The 19649-nt window shown below is 37.7% G+C and overlaps 1 protein-coding gene across 6 annotated transcripts in view; it reads left to right on the forward strand.

The window, feature by feature from the left end:
• Positions 1-19649, forward strand: part of LOC147170457 (chloride channel protein 2-like) — a 104376-nt gene that overhangs the window by 38943 nt on the left and 45784 nt on the right. For all 6 annotated transcript variants that reach the window (XM_086080597.1, XM_086080598.1, XM_086080601.1 and 3 more), the window contains 9 exons: positions 4195-4326; positions 4514-4642; positions 7530-7663; positions 9373-9450; positions 12317-12395; positions 13066-13191; positions 15607-15691; positions 18602-18703; positions 19317-19401. In XM_086080597.1, coding sequence (XP_085936723.1) covers positions 4195-4326; positions 4514-4642; positions 7530-7663; positions 9373-9450; positions 12317-12395; positions 13066-13191; positions 15607-15691; positions 18602-18703; positions 19317-19401 — 950 coding nt within the window. The remainder of the gene's footprint in view (positions 1-4194; positions 4327-4513; positions 4643-7529; positions 7664-9372; positions 9451-12316; positions 12396-13065; positions 13192-15606; positions 15692-18601; positions 18704-19316; positions 19402-19649) is intronic.

The following is a 19649-nucleotide window of genomic DNA, read 5'->3' on the forward strand; positions in this document are numbered from 1 at the left end:
AAAATTATATGGCGCAAACTTATCATTACAGTCGGGGTTCCTTTTAACATTCTTAATAAGTTATTGATATGTTAACCATTGTTAGTAGTTGAACACTGAAATGTAGAAACACAGTTTGAGAAAGACGTGCTGCTAAAATGATTTATATTGCAAATGTTATGGTCTGCAAAACTGGCTGGCTACTCTTTTCAAGTTTATCTCTAATGCTAATCATGATCTTCATGCATGACCATTACACCACTTTTAACAAACTTTATACTGCAATCACAAGACTGGTACCATAACTGCTGTCATTTGACAAGTATACAGATTTGATGAAGTGCAAAAAGAGGTGTTTTGCCAGCTCGTCCGAGACCAACACCTATGCTATTGCATAACATCCGCGTAAATATCACCTTCTTTTATATCTATCTCATTAGCATGGAAAACACATCAACATAAAGGAAAGTGCTGGACAGGGAGGTGTAGAGATTGACAAAGCCAGGAAGTGATGGCTCAGTTATTTATTTTTAAATTCTTTTTTTTTTTTTTTTTTTTTTTTTAACTCTCTTCAAAGTGTAAATATTGCTCGAAAACTTTCTATTTGGTCCCACTCTAGAGTCAATGTTACTCAACAGAATTGACTGTGTAATGAAAGTGTTACAGTAGTTGGTTCTTTATTTACGCTGTGCCCTAGATATAATTTTAGTTTTTCATAAATATACAGAATTCGTCATACTTTTTTTTTGTTGCACTCTGTGTAAGTAACTTTGTGTGAATACAATTTCCTTGACTGTGAGGAGTTTGTCAAACCTCAAACTTTGAAAACTGCTCTTGTAAAATCCTTTCCCCCTCAGTTTTTTATATAATTGTATTTTGTTTAGTGGCAATGATTTTGACCTGCAGTGCTCACAGAATGCCAAAGGGATGATGCATTTTGGGGGCACTGACTACTTGTATGATGTAGAAATTTGATTTTGACACATAGGTAAGCTGTTTTGGGAGAGATATGAGCTTTTGCAAATGATCCATGGTGTTGTGCAAAATCATCCAAGTTACTTTTGGCAAAAGCACTAAATGAATGCAGATGAGCCAAAGCAATTGAGAAGGATCTTTACAATTGTGACAGTACCGACTCTTTGTTTGAGAAAGGAACTTGTGACAAGTTTTGGTATAAAAATGTGCTTTTGCTAATGAACTGAGAGGTTGTGCATAAATCTAAGTCTGTTTGGCCAAATGAGCTTGCAGTTTTCAAAATGTCATCTTAGTTTCAAGAAATGTGCCAAACCTATGGAGAAAAACTAAGCGGGTGCGACCCAGTGTGCCACCCGGTGTTCAGACTAAGACACCACAGCTTGTGTTGAACTCCTAAACCTACTTGAAGCACAGTTTTGTTTTTAATGGAATTTAATTCTTTGCACTTGCTTTGAAAAAAGTGCTTGTACAACCACATATTTTGAATGGGATTTTTTTTATGGCCACTAGATTTTTTTGATGAAATAAACGCCCTTAATGTAAAATATTACCTTTTACCTTTTATTATTGGTGCAGGAATCATTATTCATGATCATTTATTACTTAGTTATCTTATTGGTGAATAGTTTGAGATAACACACACACGTGGGACTGACTAATAGTATTGTAAAATCTTAATTTGACCAAATTATGATATATGCGAGGTATTGGATCAAGTCGGTGATTTATACAGGGCCAGTTCTGGTTCTGGCAAGGCCATCACAATCTGGCCGACCTGAGAAGGCTTAATGTAGAACCCTGCTGCTAATGTCGACACTTATGTCCTTTTTAGCTCTCCGACTACTTTTCTAATCAATACTGTTGCCTTGAAATGTTAACTACTGTCTATAAGCAAGGGTTGTACAAAGATTGCAATATGCTGCACATTGTCTTGCAATTATGAAAATTGTTTGTCCTCCATGCAAAGTTACTGGATTGCATTCAGTATAGTTGTTGTTAGACTCGCCAATTGCAAACAATTCTCTTCAAACTTTCTGGGGTTATTCTCTACTTAAAGAAAATAACCACACTGATTGAATGTCTAAGATGCCGTAGAGTAGCAGTAATCTGATGCTAATTTTTTCATGATGTTTATTGGTACCAATGGCCAGTGTACAATTTAATGAGGTAAAGCTCACCATGCAGTTGGCGTTAATTGGTCTTTTAAAACAACCACGGACACACTTGATCAGCATTTTCACAAACAATCTTAACGGCTAATGTACTCTGTGATGTACATAAAGTGTTTCTTACATTGTTAACCCCATTATATTGTATCTACCAAAATCTAAATTGGGCTCAGTGGTTATGTGGGCGGTCTAAGTCTCTCTGGAGAGAGATGGCAAAATAAATTGAACATATGAAGCAAGTAAGAAAGATAAATAAAAGTACAGCAGCTGCCTGGGGGTAAGAAAAAGATGAGAGGTTACGTAAGTCTGTGGTTGAATATTTTTTGGGGTGATCAAATAAAGAGGGGCAAAGGGAGACCAACAGGTAACGAGAGATTGGGAAGTAGCAAGATTCTTATTGCATGCCTCCAAGAGTAAAGACAGCAATTCATCTGGAAGATTAAAGTGTGTGTGTGTGTGTGTGTGTGTGTGTGTGTGTGTGTGTGTGTGTGTGTGTGTGTGTGTGTGTGTGTGTGTGTGTGTGTCTTTGTGCGTGCACTTGTGCAAAAACATCTATTAGATATTGCCCACATAAAGACATGTAACTAAAGTACATGCCCCCAAAAAAGATTATACATTTGTATGCGCATCTTACATTTAAACATAGAAAGAAAAACCTGCCTGCCTGCACTGTATGATAAAAATAATAATAATAATAATAATAATAATAATGTTTTTATAGAAACAACAATGTAGTTGTTCCATCTGTAGGGACTTTGCTTTGGTACGACGTTGACCGAGTGACAGGTTCAAGATTTGCTCCTATAGAATAAACAGAAGCTGCACAATGCAACACATTTAGAAAATGCTTACTGAAAGCTATTGCTTTGCTTCTTAAGTGCTGTCAAGGTATACTTTATGACTATGCATAAACTGTGACATCTCTCTCAATGCTCTCCGCATGAAAAAAAAAGAAAAGCTTCTGCTACTCATTTGCACTGCTTTGTGAAAGGATGACAGAACACTTTCAAAACTTCATTCTTCTTCAACCTTAAACTTATTTAGACCTCCAATCTCCAGCTAAATTTTAGACATTTACGGTATTAGCCATAACACCTTCAATCTTGGTTCAGCAAAAATATACAAGAACATCATAATTGCAAAAGGCCAAATACTCTTAAGCTAATGTTTTCATAAAAAAAAAAAAGATTGCTTTTTATTTAATTGGCTACATTGTGTTTAATGTTCAGCCCTGTTCACAAAATATACAGGATGTAGTAACTCTAGTATTTGTGTCTGATAAAGCTGACGGTCACACTGTGCCAGATGGCAGCTGCCAACCCCCACTAAGATTCTGTTCCTATTAACCTGCTCGTGACTTGCAGCCATCCAGGCACAACTTGTTCTGTGCAGCAGCTTGTTGAGCAAGCAAGCAAACCAAGCTTTACCAGGACAAAAGCGCACCACTGACCTTGGTTTGCATTGATATGTCAAACTAGCTATTCTGTTTGTAAACAAACACTTGGTTGCTGCAATGTGTTATGATTAAGCTTCAACTTCCTTGCATACACATACCTCTTGTAAAGTATGGGAACAGTGAGGCCAATTCCATGACTCTGCTGCAAATTAAATGCATTTGAGTTTCAAAAGCTCAACATGATGCAAGAGATCAACAGTTCATGTACTTCTAATTTTCACCTGATATACATTTTGGATTGTCATTTGTAATGAAAGAGTAAGCAAAAGAACACACACAGTTTAAATAAATGTCCTTGATTGACTACGAGAAAAATTTATAATTATTATTGTTTCGTTCTTTTAAATAGCAATGTATAACTACAATGTCACTCAGTAGAATTCATCCTAACATATTCTAGAGCAGAGGTCACAAATGTGGCGAACGCGGGCACCAAGTAGTCTCGAAGGGAAGGACCAGACGAGTATCCCACGGGCATGTGGCGGCTGTGCAAGGACACAGCCTAAATTAATTTTCTTAGTTTTATACTGCACAACCTGGCATTTGAAAAGGGATATGTACACTTCTTATGTGATCTTTGAGTCTGAGCATGGGGTCTTCTTGTCTTGCCTTTAGTTTGCACTGTTCGCTGCCAGAAGTTCCTGATCTCGCGGGTCGGAGAGGACTGGATCTTTCTTATCCTGCTGGGACTCCTCATGGCGCTGGTCAGCTGGGTGGTGGACTACTGCATTGCCATTTGCCTTCAAGGTGAGACGAGTTGAATGGACACTGTAAAGAGCAACAGTGAAATTATGTTTTCTTAATGTATGTGCGCAAGTCCATGGGGCTGTCATTTGGATATTATATGACCTTTATAAATACCATAAATGTGTTTTGTTTTACAATATGGTGTTAGAAGTTGATGTTGGTTAAATCTGTGTGTGTGGTTCCACAGCACAGAAGTGGATGTATGGTGGCCTGGACAGTAATGTTTTCCTGCAGTATCTGGCATGGGTCACATACCCAGTAGTCCTCATCACCTTCTCAGCCGGCTTCACTCAGATTCTTGCTCCGCAAGCTGTTGGTATGATAACATATAACAATCAGCAAATCTACACGTAAACACCATTTTCTGTTAATCATGTTTAGAATATAGTTAAACATTTATCTTTTGCTATTACTTTTAGGGCTGTGCGATTATGGGCAAAATTCCATATCTCGATATTTATGCCAGATATCTCAATAACGATGCGATAGCGATATTGAGTTTAAGCTCTTATTATTAATTTTTTTAAGAAAAAGTTTAATATAAATCAAAAAGATGTGCAGAGTTAAATTTTTATTTAGAAATTACTGGCAATCAATAACATTAACAAAGTCAACAAAAAATAACATAGGTGCCCCCTATATGCAAAGGGCTGTGTTTTAGCCATAGTAAACAGTCATCAACATTGACCAGCTCAGTAATAAAGAATATGTCGAAAGTGCAAATTTAAAAACAATTCTTATTTACTAACAGTCAACAATAAATTAAGCTTATGTGGAATGTGCTGTTTATTTATATTTTTTTTTAATAACACACACATCCATTCCATTTTGTTCTCATAAAACGTACCGATTACCAGGTGTAGCCTGTGTCCAAAGCACTGAAACCGAGTCCAGCCATTCAACTCCAATGCCTGGTTTGCGTAATCCGTGGTCACGCAAACCAGTTGTTTCACTTTCAAGTCCCACTCCGCTAATGCGTCTCATCTCGTGGGCGATATTCTCCTCAATATGATTCACAGGGGGAAAAGGACGTCTATAGAGATCGGATCTTGAGTTCAAAATTGGACTTTATAAAATGGATTGTTAAACTGATGTATGGTTCAGTTGTCCGGTTTGACTTGGGATGATTGAGAAGTCCCCACGTTCATTCTTATTTCACAACACTCCTCATATAGTACATGGTGGTGTTGTTTCAGGTGGTAAAACATGTTAGTTGTGCTACCTTGCTTTGTAGAAATTCTCAACAAACACGTCCTGCACACAACCACGCTCTGCTGTACATCCTCTTTTTTTTAAATCCAAAATAGTTCCAAATAACTGAGGTATACTTGTTCTTAGCCACTAACGCTGCAGTCAGGCTGAGCTCATGTGACTTTGGAGTCCTGTTTGTTTCCGGTATTATTTTGGCAACAGTGTTAGTTATTTTTTTGTCACTTTTAAGTGCAGTGCGATCCCATTAGCAATTTTATATTAACGACCATTAGCAAGACACCTGTACTACAGTGATGGGGAAAAGTACTGACATTCTCTACTTGACTAAAAGTTTATGTATTACTTGTGTAAAAAAACAACTCTGATAAAAGTACTCACTCGTTTAATTACTGAAGTAAAAGTAAAAAAGTACAGGCTCTGAAATGTACTTGACGAGTACAAGTAAAAAGTATTTCAAACGAAAATATATTGTTCACTCTGGTCGTAGTGGTGTACCACTGCAGCCTACGGATCCCTCAATGGGCCAAATTTCAAATGCTTTCTCATTGACTTGCCACTCACGATCAATTGCGTTATTTTTTTAATGCACTAGTTTGCAGCGTAATGATTCTAATTAACGCGTTTAACTGACAGCCTTAAGTTGAATCGTTTCATGCATTTAAAAACAAATGTAACGACCTTGTTTTGAAAATGTATCAAGTAAAAAGTATAGATATTCATGTTAAAATGTTACGGATAAAAGTAAAAAGTAGTCTAAAAAATAAATATTCAGGCAAGTACAAAGTACTGAAAAAACTACTCGAGTACAATAACAAAGTATTTGTACTTTGTTACTTCCCATCTCTGCTATACTATATTATAACTACCATTATACAAGGAAGGGAAATTGTTCGGGAATGAGGCATTTCAAACTGAATTCTTTTTATATTCAAAGTTGAGGCTTTTCTTAGAAATTAATTAAGCATTATATTTAACCACTAAACCTTTTAAATAAAGGAAGAACTAAAGATACTGAGCAATTAAACAATTACAATTTGTTTATCAATAAATAACCTTATACCATGTACAGTTTTTTTGTAAAACAGTACCATAGCCATCGATTCATGATAGCAATAATTATGTTACTGAGACTCTACATACGGGAACTGGAACTGTTTGATAACTAATTAACCATTATAGACACATAAATAGATTTAGCTAATTGCCAATTCTTTTAATTTAGGGTAGCTTTGGCGTAAACTTTACATTGGTGGGGCAGTTAAAAAAAGCAACAACAAAAAATTTAAGGGCTGTGTACATACTATAAGTCTGGCATGATACAGTTAGGATCCTTGTCTGTGCATGGCGGATAGTTGCTTTCATTGAATTCAACATTGATTCTCAATGAAACAAAATAAATTTGAGCCATATGTCTGTCCATTATATATAATGTAATAAATAAAAGTTATGACCCAACTAGAATCAAACATTTAGATTAAATCTGAATTTAGCAGCTAAATCATTGCTATGTCTGACAGGATAACTATTTGAGAAGTAGCCCATAGACAATGTACAGTAATTTCTGGACTACAAGACACACCTGACTATAAGCCGTGCTAGCTAAATTTGCGGAATACTACACATGTTACTGCACCGGGTTCCCGCTCCTTTATTTTCTATAATGAGGGTGCAAATTGTCTCACTCTCGTTCTCTCTCCTACTGTATTTGGGCTCACTTGGTTTGTTTTGCTCTGCCTGATGCTCTTGGGCTTCCTTTATAGTGCGCCCCAATGTGATCTGATGGATAAGCCGCACCTTCGTATTAGCCGCAGGGTTGAATGCAAGTGAAAAAAGTAGTGTCTTGTAGTCCAGAAATTACTGTAAATACTTGATATGTGCTTGAAAGGTTAAAACGTGTGATATTCCAGTAACTTTAATGATGCAGTCGACTGTACATGGTGGATGTGTTTCTCCCTTTCTTTCTTTTTTTTCACCTCCGCTGCTCCCTCCAGGTTCGGGTATTCCAGAGATGAAGACCATCTTGCGAGGAGTGGTGCTGAAGGAATACCTGACCTTCAAAACGTTTGTGGCTAAAGTCATCGGCCTAACCTGTGCCTTGGGCAGTGGAATGCCGCTGGGAAAGGAGGTAACACTAGCAACCCCCAATAACAACTGTTTGGTCGAGTCCAGTCGTTATAAATTGTTGTAGGGCACAGTGGAAATGGTGTAGTAGTAAATGTTGTTGGAGTCAATACAGACAGAACTATAATGGCACACACACATTAGTCTGACTCGTTTGATTGAAGAACTCGTGATGTGTCTTATTGTCCCGCTGGAAGCACTCTAGCCAGAAGGTTCTTGGAAAAATAATCTACTATCTGATTATCAGAATTCACTGACTCTGCTCGATTTGTGAAGTGGTAGTGTAGTCTACTTTGTTGGCACCTTCTGACTTTTCAAACTTTTGTTGAAATTGGTTATGAAATCTTTGTGTACTGCTGCTGTCCCCTGTACATGTACCCTACTTTCCAGTATCCCTGCAGCATGAATTACAAATGAAGTGGCACACCACAGGCACTTATGCTCAGGTACTCGTCCACAGAAAAGAACAAGAGCAAGAAGGGAAACTCTGCTTTCACGAGAGACACTTTCTAATACCAGTGGGAGGCAAAAGGATGCTTTGTATTATATGCAACGTGGTTAAGCAGATGTTGTTTGTATCTTTTGAGCTCGTGCATTAGTTCATGAATGAGTAGACTAAGAGGAGTCTGAAATTTTTTTCAATGGAAAAATAAGTGTTTCAAGCACTTGTACACAGTCTTGCCTGATGACATACAGTCCCCCATAAGTATTGAAACAGTGAGGCCAAGCTTTGCATTTTTGCTGTATACTGAAAGAATAAAACTTTTCAATTTGATAGCCTATCAAAAATGAGATATCATTTTTATTTGCAGGTATTAACATCTGGGTCTTATACAAAGCTTAGAAGGCTCAAAGAGCAGAGATTGGAAGTACAAATACTTCGTTACTGTACTTGAGTATTTTTTTTCCCAGTATGGTACTTTGTACGTACCTGAATATAAAAAAATTTAGACTACTTTTTTACTTTTATTTTGTTTTGTTTTATTCATTTTAAAACTTTCATTTTAACATTAGTATCTGTACTTTTTACTCGATACATTCTCAAAAGAAGTTGTTACTTTTGTTTTTAAATGCATGAAAACGATTAAAATACTTGACCTGGAAGAAAATGCAGCCGCCAATCATATGAAGCATAACGTACGGTCCCCTACATCCCAGCCGAGTGGTTGTTCTGGCTCTGGTCAAAGTTTGTGCAATGGCGTTGATAGATTTCATTCTTCTGTTAGCATCACAATAGCTTGTATTTCATGTGGGTTACACCCCCAGCTATTACAAATCGAATCTAGATTGGCAAATCAAAAATTCTGTGCTATTTATTACTTGAATAATCAGTGTAATATAGGGCAACACCTTGGTGTACATGTTGCGATGTTTTCATTCACATTGGGTTCAAACAAAAGGTGTTATGTTTTGTGTCTAACATGCAAATGCATGTAGATAAAAGAAACAAAAGCTTAAAGGTTAAACTCTCCTTTCTAATTAATTTTGTGTCAAACCCAATGGGTTTAATCTAAATCAAAAACAGCTAAATTTGCCGTATTGTTCCAATAGTTTTGTAGTAGAGTACAGTCTCTCTACATTAACACTGTATACACGCTCACATCAATATCTTAAGCCTTTTATATTCAGAATACAGTGCAGGCTCTTCCTAATGTCTATTCTTGTGTTTTAGATTTTATTTTTTATTTTTAATTGTGCCCTTTTCCTCCCCAGGGTCCATTTGTCCACATTGCCAGTTTGTGTGCAGCTCTCCTCAGCAAGTTCATGTCTTTATTTGGTGGAATTTATGAGGTATTTATTCTCAATGTTATTCTTGCTATTAACAAAAACTTTTTTTAAACTGTATAAGATATAGGACATTTGCTGTCTGAACGCTTTTAGGGTAGCAGTCTCACTATGTTTATGTTTTGTGTGCGAGTCTCTTTTAATTTATATATATATATATATACACAGTATGCACTACTCAAAACCTGCTTTGATGATACTAAATATATCAAACTCTGCTGTATAGCATCACAATCACCTGTTCCAAATGATGGTGCATACTGGATAGGGTTTAAAGTTTAACAAACATTGTTTTAGTTTTTCCTGGAAAGATCTTGTAAATATCTTTTTCCCTGTCTATTTAGATTACTGATACAAATCATATTTGATAATTCGTTTCCCAGTTGAGTTAAGCCAATTAAAAATTAGGAAAGTTTGTGTCTGTGTGAGAGCAGCTGTTAAAAAGCCAGCGCGGAGGAGCAAGCAGGTATTTTAAGCTACTGGTGTCTCATGAGTCATCCAAATGCAAAGGCTTGCAGTCATGCATAAAGCTGTATTTCTGCCGCCCGAACCAATCTCACAAGGAAAAACTTTTGCAGTGAGCTCAGAAATACAATTCAGTTCCAGTTTTATCCACTGGTGATTGACTCACTGATTCACCTGCTACTTTGGTTGGTCAAGATGGATGGAGTATTGAATGGTTTATGGATGGCCATTATGTATGTTCCAAACAAGGCTGCGACGTCAGCAACAATTTTTGGGAGTGAGCTGTTTGACTAGAGTAATCAAAATGAGCTGGAAAATATGTAGCTTTTTTAACCGATCAGTTCTTGTCATGATAAAAAAAAAAGAAGTGTGCCCTCAACAGCAAAATAAATCTTATGCAATGCAACACACAGCCCATGCTGCAGAAAATTCCATTGAAGTTGCGGCCATAAAGGGAGAATATTATGTGGTGTGGCCACCATCATCCCCTGACCGCAACCTTCTTGAGAACCTGTGGTGCATATTTGAGAGGGAGATCTATAAGTAATGGTTTCATACTGTACCTCCAAAAAGCAACTCTGGGAGGGAAGTAGTGCCTCCTCAAAGGAGATGCAAGCAGAAACTATGGAAATTCTATGGATGAGAGAGCTGTTAGGAGATCGAAGAGGGGTTTCAATGTCCAATCTTTATGTAATGACAGATATTTGTTCCGTTTTTCCGTATTTTTCAGTTGGGCTTGTCTTGCCACTTATAGGCGTGACTTGCATAAATTAAAATTAGAGCTCGGACTCGCACCCAAAATCCCCATTTCCTAATCTTGTGATTTTCTGTGCATTACTACCACCTTCTTTCCACCAGAGTTAATGCACAAAAAGTGTTTAACTGTCTAAAGGGGATAGAGGAAAAAAGACGAAAAAATGGAAGAAGGGAAAGTATGACATGCATTAACTCTGGTGGCCACCTTCATTTTAGCATGCTAAAGAATGTGGCAGTAATGCACCAAAACTATACACACTGTACGGAGGCTCTCTTGAAAGGCTTTTAGCAACCATCCATCCATTTTCTCTCCCAGTTGACTTTGGGCAAGACACACTTTGAGCTGGTATCAGTCAATGGACTAAATGAAGAAAATAGCTAAGCTAATTTGTACAAACTGCACTGGAAATTATGTGTTGAAGTATGAAATCCAAAAATTGTCTTTGGGCAACATTAGTTGTCAGAAGAAAGGTGTTCTCCTTCAGGATGTGGTGTCTCTCTGCACCTTCATTTCAAAAACTCAACAGCTACAATTTTTTAAGACAATTATGCAAATGGGCTGTCCCTTTGTCACTGCCATGCTGCTTGAAGGAAGTCAATTTCACAGGAATTAAGGTATGTTCAAGTAATTAAAAAATGATAACATTCATACCATGGCTACTTCATATATGTACAAGAAACCATTATGTTTTCTAAATGACAGTGCGATCTGTGGTCCCATATCAAGGTTTCTTAATTTTTTTTCTCTAAATGGTATTCTGAGTTTGTCCTTGCCCAGCCGGGTGAGCGGTTTAAATCAGGGTTGCTAAGTTTTGTCAATCTTTGTATGCTTGTGAAGCCCTTTTAGGCTCTTGTGTTTAAGGCAGTGCTTCACAAATTTTTTGTTATAAATAAAAAACATATGATCAAATAAAATACCCAAAAGCCTGTTGCTGTTACTGCACTGTTCCCCAATATAGAATACACATTTGTTTTTCACGCATTTTTCTTCTTTAAACTATTTAACAGGGGGCATTAGATTACCATTGATTGAGGCGGCACGGTGGCTGGCTGGTTAGCACGTCCGCCTCCCAGTGCAAAGGTTGTGAGATCAAGTCCGGGCTTCGGCCTTCCTGGGTGGAGTTTGCATGTTCTCCCCGTGCTTGCGTGGGTTTTCTCCGGGTACTCCGGTTTCCTCCCACATTCCAAAAACATGCATGGCAGGTGAATTGGACACTCCAAATTGTCCATAGGTGTGATTGTGAGTATGGTTGTTCGTCTCTGTGTGCCCTGCGATTGGCTGGCAACCAGTTCAGGGTGTACCCCGCCTACTGCCCGAAGCCAGCTGGGATAGGCTCCAGCAACCCCCGCGACCCTTGTGAGGACAAGCGGTACAGAAAATGGATGGATGGATGGATTCGATTATTTACTCTGGTTGTTTCATCATGCCCCCATGGCCATTTTCCCTACATACTGTAGTTCACATTGTTTTGTTATTTTCCGTATTGTGTGCTGCACCGTAATTCCTCATTTGTCATCTCAAAGCATCATGAAGAATTTGAAATCTTGTGGGTCGTATTTCCAATCTGCTCTATGTAATTACCTACAACCACCCTGTGGGGTCGAATACTGACTGTAATTTACAAATAACCATTTGGTGTGTGTGATTCAGAACGAGTCAAGGAACATCGAGATGCTGGCAGCAGCCTGTGCAGTGGGAGTTGGTTGCTGTTTTGCAGCACCAATAGGAGGTGAGTTGCCTGCCAGTAGATTGCTAATAAAACCATATATGGATTAAATTCGATAATTGCTACACAAAAACACCTCTACCCCAGCTTCTTTTACTTTACTTAGTTACTTTCTTGCCTGGCATTGAGCTTACTGTTGTATTAGTGCCACCTTGCGTTGCCTCTGAGCCAATTGACCATTATGTACAGTTGTTTCAGTAATTTCTGTCAAAGTCCAGTTGCTTTAAAAGTGGGGTCTTAAGTTTTGAACATTTGTGTTTGTAAACAAACAATTCAAAACAGACTCCTCCCATGGCACAACCCCCAATCTTCTCGTCAACATTGCGCCTGCCTTTAGCGACACGCCCCCCCCACTCTGTGATTGGAGGGGTGGAGGGGTAAACGTTGACTTTCTGCCCACAAACTTCCCTCTTATGACAAAATGCAACAAAATGGCAAAATACAGGCTGAAGGGGTGGTGCTTGATGACAAAATCACCACCACACATTAACAAAAGCCCAGAGGTGTTGATTGACAAGGATTTCATGTGTATACATCCAGTGTTTATGAAGTGTTTATTTCTGAGTGAAAACTAAAGACCTCACCTTTAAATGCAGTACTGTGTCAAATGTCATCATGTAGCTTACTAAACTGATCACCTGTTACTGACAGGCATCTTCTGTATCGTTTTTAGGTGTGTTGTTTAGTATTGAAGTAACGTCCACATTCTTTGCGGTGAGAAACTATTGGAGAGGTTTCTTTGCTGCGACCTTCAGTGCCTTCATCTTCAGAGTGCTTGCTGTTTGGAACAGAGACGAAGGTAAGACAGACATGAATGTATTGCTTCTGGTTTAAATTATCAGTAATAAATAGTGCCTGGTCTCGAGGCCATCGAGATTCTCATTAACATAGACAACCGAGTCCCAAATAAACTTTAATCCTGAAAAACGCTTCATAGTCAATATGAAAAATCGAATATGATCAAAATTAGGGATGGGCGAGTACTATTACCAGTAACTTTGTGGAGTTTCATTGCCTCGTTTACGTTTGCCGTGCGCTTAATTGCCTTGTTAACGTGGTCAAGCTGCGGTGTGTTTACAGCCCTCGCAGACGCTAATTATAGCTCTTATACATACTACATTACATTGTAATGAACAGAGAAAGTGAAACAAGAAATGGAAATACAGAGCAGCCTTCCAAATTAAAAGCATGGATTTCAAAACAACATAATTAAACATCACACACTAAACAGCTTGAGGAATTCTTAACATGGTAGATATTACTGAATTACTTGAAGCCCTATTGTATTAAATTGAATTCTTTGCACTCTACTGTATTCTTAAAAATAAGTTGTACAACCACATCTTTTGATTGGGACTTTTTCTTCTGGCCACTGGATTATCTGTTTCATTTTATTTATAGATGTATTTATTTTTTATTCATTTTATTGTGTGCTCTATGCAAAATGACTTTTATGAGCAAATTGAAAAAATATAATTGCTATTAATTTAATTAATTTTTAAGGAAATTTACTATAGTTGGGATATGTAATTTTTTTTAGAAAATATTTGTTATTGTTTTTTGGGGAAATTTTATGTATATAAGTACTAATGGTATCAGTACTTGGTGTCAGTGAGTACTCAAGATTTGAGTGTTGGTATCGAACATCCCTAATCAAAATATTACATTGTAAATGGAGTACACTTTAATAGCAATTTATCTTCATACATTTAATAAGACATATTCTCATTCAACATATTGAGTTGTCGAAGCCTACGCCTTTGACGCAGTGTACCAACCCCACGGAAATAACTTAAAGAACTTACTTTAAGCACCAGAAACCGCGTCATGTACCCTGGCTGACAGGAGAAACAAGGATGTCTTTTTGTCGCATTTTAAAATCCATCTGCGTTGTGTGTAGCTCGAGCAGAAAACTAAAACTTGCGTGCGGTCACATGACCGAGTAGCCTGAGCAATGCCGTGTGTCAAAGATAATACAGAGACAAGAGCATACACTTCCACCACGGATTAGGTTTGATACCCACGTTCCAACTAGCTTGTTGTAGCTTCGTTCTCGCTAATGCTAAGCTAGTTCGTCTTTAAGGTCCGCTATTGTACACTCTTGCAAAGTCCCTTTTATTTGTCGCGTGAGAGGCAAAGCAGCCAATTATTTCCACTGACTGGACGGTGTCTCACACACACAGACTACTTCCGGTTGACACCGTGTATGTCTCTTCCGCGCATGTGCAATCCCCATGTAAAGGGAGACAGGAGATCTTATTCAAAAGTTTCACTCTTGACAATATGCAGTGACACAACTCGAATAAAAAAAATATTAATCAGTGTTCGTTTACAACGGCCAATCCGCAACATGATTCAAGTCACCACCAATTCGTGCACAACCTTAGTTATACGTAAAAGGTCTCTTGTGGTTAAACATTTATATTTACCCAAGAATGTCAGTTGTGGCTTTTAATCATTTATTTGAACAATTTTGCTTCAAGGTCAATTTAGTTTCAAGGGTAAACAGCTAAACCGACAGAGTACTGCTATCCTACATCGCATCAATCTAGCAATACAAAGTGTTTCTAAGATTTTAAATCAAACATAACTTTTATTAATCCTGTAGGATCTCACTGAGCTGAAGTCAAATCAATTCTCAGGTTTTATGTGTGATACACACAAAACAGTACTTCAGATGTGGATTTCTTGAAATATATTTGAATGAACGCTGGCAACTGGAATCGTACTCAACTACTGATTTTAACGCCTTGGACTGTATTGTAAAATGTTGTAAGCAGGCCATCCAAAACTGAATTTATTATTATTATTATTTTACATTTAACTAGGATCCTTTCAGACAAAATATTGCTATGTAAATGAGATGCATTGAATAGTTATACACAAGTAATCTCATCTATGCAATTGTCTTGCGGAAGAGTGACTCGGAAGTTCAAATCTCCAGCCAATTTAATCATGGCATTGTTATTTCCTCTGCTGATGAGAAAGTGTCAGGTTCTGAAGTCGCATATAATTAGCTGAACTTTTTGTGTACTTCTCACACTTTACCTTCAATTAGGAACCACCACTGCATATTGAACTGCATCTGATTGAAATATATCTTTCCTTCAAAGCAAAATGCTGTTCCATTTTAATTGTTGCTTACAGTGTTTTAGTTTTTTCTTTATTTTTTTAAACTTTTTTTTTTAAACTTTTTTTTTCTTCTTGTTTCCAGAGACCATTACGGCCCTTTTTAAAACTCGCTTCCGGATAGATTTCCCATTTGACCTCCAGGAGCTGCCTGCTTTTGCTGTCATCGGGTGAGTTTGGCTGGCTCAGTAAATACATGATTTGAGTCGGAGGGTTTATTTGGAAGCACAATATTGATGGTCAGTACTTGATGGTTAGCTTTTACAAAGTAAGCAATGTCTTAAGCTAAGTAGATGCATAACGATTTTTAACATCTTAATGGACTCTTAAATCCACATACCAATAAAAAATAGCCATGTGAATTTATTTTCTTAACAATCTATCCATGGACAATCAAGAGTCTCATTCCTCAAACCGGTGTTCTCATATAGTCCCAGAAATGACCTGTAAGAGGTTGCATGATTTCACAGGGTATCCAGAGTCGAAAACAAAAAGTATAGAGGAAAAAAGTGGAAGAATGTAGCAGATGAAATGATGCTAAAATTATAATTATCACGATCTTTGGTAAAATCACAATATTATTAAAAAATATACAGACGACAAAAAAATCAAGCAACAATCCAAAAATACTGCAAAACAGTGCATTTTTAAACCAAAAATATAAACTCTGTAATTCCATGTTCTTTGGACTTTAGAAATTGTAAACAGCAACAACCAAAGTTAATTTTTATACATGTAAAACCCCACAAAAGTACTCAACAGGATGACTGTTTTATATTTAACAGTGGCGGTATGATACAAAAGCATGACATTTTATGAATCCTGAAGAGCACTCACCGATATTTAATTCTCCACCAAAAAATTAGCATTATCGGGCCCATTCTATATTACAACAATTTCTGTAGCCTTTCAATTCAACGTCAAACTTGTAGCATTCACACACAATTTTTAAATTATTTATCTAAGGCTACATTCATACTGCAGGTCTTAATGCTCAATTCTGAATTTTGGGTCAAATCTTTTTTGAGTAAGCGTTCATATTACCTATTAATTGCAACCTCAGTCTGTCTGCTGTGTGGATGTAATGTGTCCCCAAAGTGACCCGCATGCGCCAAAAGAAGATACAACGTCACTCACAACGCTGTGTTTGCGGAAGTAAATACGTATGGTCCAGCTTGTCAGGGCCACTGACTTTTATAAGTCCGTTGTCAGGGCTCATATTTTTACCATTTCATATCAACAGACATAAAAAAATATATATATATTTTACACATGAAAAGATCTATGACAACATGCTTAGTTTATTTATTTTGACAGTTTTATGTTCAGGATTTAGCTATTTCTTTTTAGCGTGGCTGAAGACTTAAGTTCTAACAGGAATCAAGAGCTCCTCTCTCTCTCCCTCGAGCTCTGTGAACAGGCAAACCTGTATGAGTCATCTTACATGGATAATTTATCCTGCAACAGTTGCTTGTGCACTGAGGGATAGCTTTTATATCCTCCTTTACCCAGGAGGCATTTTCATGACCCTGATTGAGACTTGTTTACGGCAAGGAGACTAAGGGAGGTATAGAAGGATCGCAACTTCTTCTACATGTCAAACTCAAGCAACATCTAATGTTGGGTCTTTTACAGAGCTTTGACACCCGCTCAACACAAGTTGTCGTCAGCAGTTTATTTACATGAGTTTTACGGTCTTTAACACTGTGCATTTGGGGGCTATTCTTAAAAGCTAGGTGCAGGCAACAAAACTAATCAATTTAATGTATTCCTAATCTGCCAGGATGTACCCCGCCTTTGGCCCAAAATCAGATTGGATTGGCTCCGGTGCACCTGGGGCCCTAACAAGGATAGTAAGCATTTTAGAAAATGGATGATTTTATAGTTTCTGCCAAGAATTGTGACCATATATTAAGCCTGAATTACAGTATGTCAGAAGTTTTGATAGCTACAAGAAGAATCTGGTGAAACGTGCTTAGGAGCATGTAACCAAGTTTTAGTGAGGGTGTACGGATACATTTGAATTTGGTATGTGTAATTTTGGCCCTGAGAGAAAATCCAAAATACAATTCAAACACCTACTTCTTTTTTTGTACATTGTATAATCATTGAAACCTGGAAAAAGAAAGATTCAAAGGTTGTGGGCTGGCTTGGCTCATTGGTAGAGTGGTCGTCTTGCAACCCTGAGGTTGCCGGGACCATCTCAGGTGTGACTGTCGAAGTATCCTTGAGCAAGGTACGATGTAGATGCAGGGTGCACTCTGGACAGATCACCAGTCAATCACAAGACTGACAACATCCCAAACAGCAGTGGTAAAACTAACTACCACTCATCATTGTACTGCCCCCTAGCCAATCACTGAATTTATAGTAAATTGTGAAATGTAAAATATCATGACGTTGATATTGATCTGTACTGAGCATGTACCATACAGATAACAGATACCATCAGTACTGTTTAAGCTGTGTGCCTTTATAGAGATGCTAATCTAATGCTAAACATTGTCTGTCTTTGATGCGATTGTGGCCACAGCCAACAAGGCTGCCATGCATTATCTTTGATGGTAACATCTCCACTGCCAACATGGCCGCCACGTTGGCGTAGCTGGGGACTGCTCCGCCAACATGGCCGCCACGTTGGCGTAGCTTGGGCCTGCTCCCTCTGACAAAATTGTCACCAATCTCTGTGTTGATCACAGTGCCGTTTACTGGGATTGTTGCACAGCCCGTTGTGGCCAGTTCTGACTTTGACAGCTACTGTGCAAAGGGGCTTTATGAGTGGGCCGGATACTGTTTTCTGTCCAGGATTTTTTCATTTCATGAATATCTACAGCAGGTGACACATGCTGATATTGGACGTCACTTCACCTCAATTGCTTGAGACAAATATAGAATATTCGGAAGAATGCTAAATGGGCACAATGCTGAAAATGTGAGAAATGCTTCTCCAACCTGGTCCCACTCTGTATTTAATGCATGCATTGCTGTCATTTTTTTCCCTCACCAAGGAGATATACACTATTAGGGCTCTCTCTAACACCCACGTATCTTCTCTCATGAGTGTCGGTCTCTCTTTGCAGAATTGCCAGTGGTTTTGGTGGAGCTTTGTTTGTGTACCTGAATCGACTTATTGTCCAGTTCATCAGGAATCAAAAGGCCATCAACAGATTCCTCATGAAAAAGTGAGCTTCACACATTGTATCTTGTCAAACGTTCTACATCTGAAAGCAAGGACACTCTCTTTTAAAAGTCCTCTGTTTTGCATTATTTTTTCATAATTGGGCAACCATGGGGGCTGAAAGCATTTTAGGCACAGCTAGAGTGCGGGAAGTAACAAACCAAACTCACGCCATTGTTTGACAAGTGTTCCACCTTCAAATTTTTGTCTTGAAAATCACTGTTGTTTTTTTATTTTTATTTTTTAAATAAAATAAAATTCATATCCAATTGACTGGTCATAAATGTCCTGTATAATGGTTACACAATTATTTTGTGTCCTGTCATACTGTATGGTAGTAATATTTCCTCATGTCATACAAAACTGTCAATTATTGTCTTTGAAGGCCTGTAAATAAAATGCTTTCGTCTTTGAGAGCTTAGTTTTCCTAGGTGGTACTTTGTGGGGAAAAAAAAAAAAAAAAAAAAATTGGTGTCATGTAAAGTGAATCTCCAACATTGACGGAATGTACATTTGGCTTTGTGTTAAGAATGTCTTATTGTTTTAGGTTTTTTTTCAGTGTCATTCAATGATTTTTTTTTCTTCATTAGTGACTCTGGCTAATATCTTTCTCTTAGACGTCTTCTGTATCCAGCGCTGGTAACTCTGCTTGTTTCTACGCTAACATTTCCTCCTGGCTTTGGGCAGTTCATGGCTGGCAAGGTAGGTGTGTTACATTTAAGTTACTTAGTTGCAACATCTGTATTGCAACCATGACTCCAGGGAATTTATTAAAATAATGTATATTGTGAGTATATCTTGAGTTTGTTATTTTGAATGTACACAAGGCTTATAGGTCTAACCAAGATAGAGAAGTTGTAATAGAGCTACAGTGGACCACCGCATACTTGTGGTTCGGCATCCTGCAGATTAATCTATTTTGCTTCTTTTTATTTATTTATTATTTTTTA

The sequence above is a fragment of the Leptonotus elevatus genome, chromosome 7, assembly GCF_054856555.1.
Source record: "Leptonotus elevatus isolate MCC_2025b chromosome 7, RoL_Lele_1.0, whole genome shotgun sequence".
Classification (NCBI taxonomy): domain Eukaryota; kingdom Metazoa; phylum Chordata; class Actinopteri; order Syngnathiformes; family Syngnathidae; genus Leptonotus; species Leptonotus elevatus.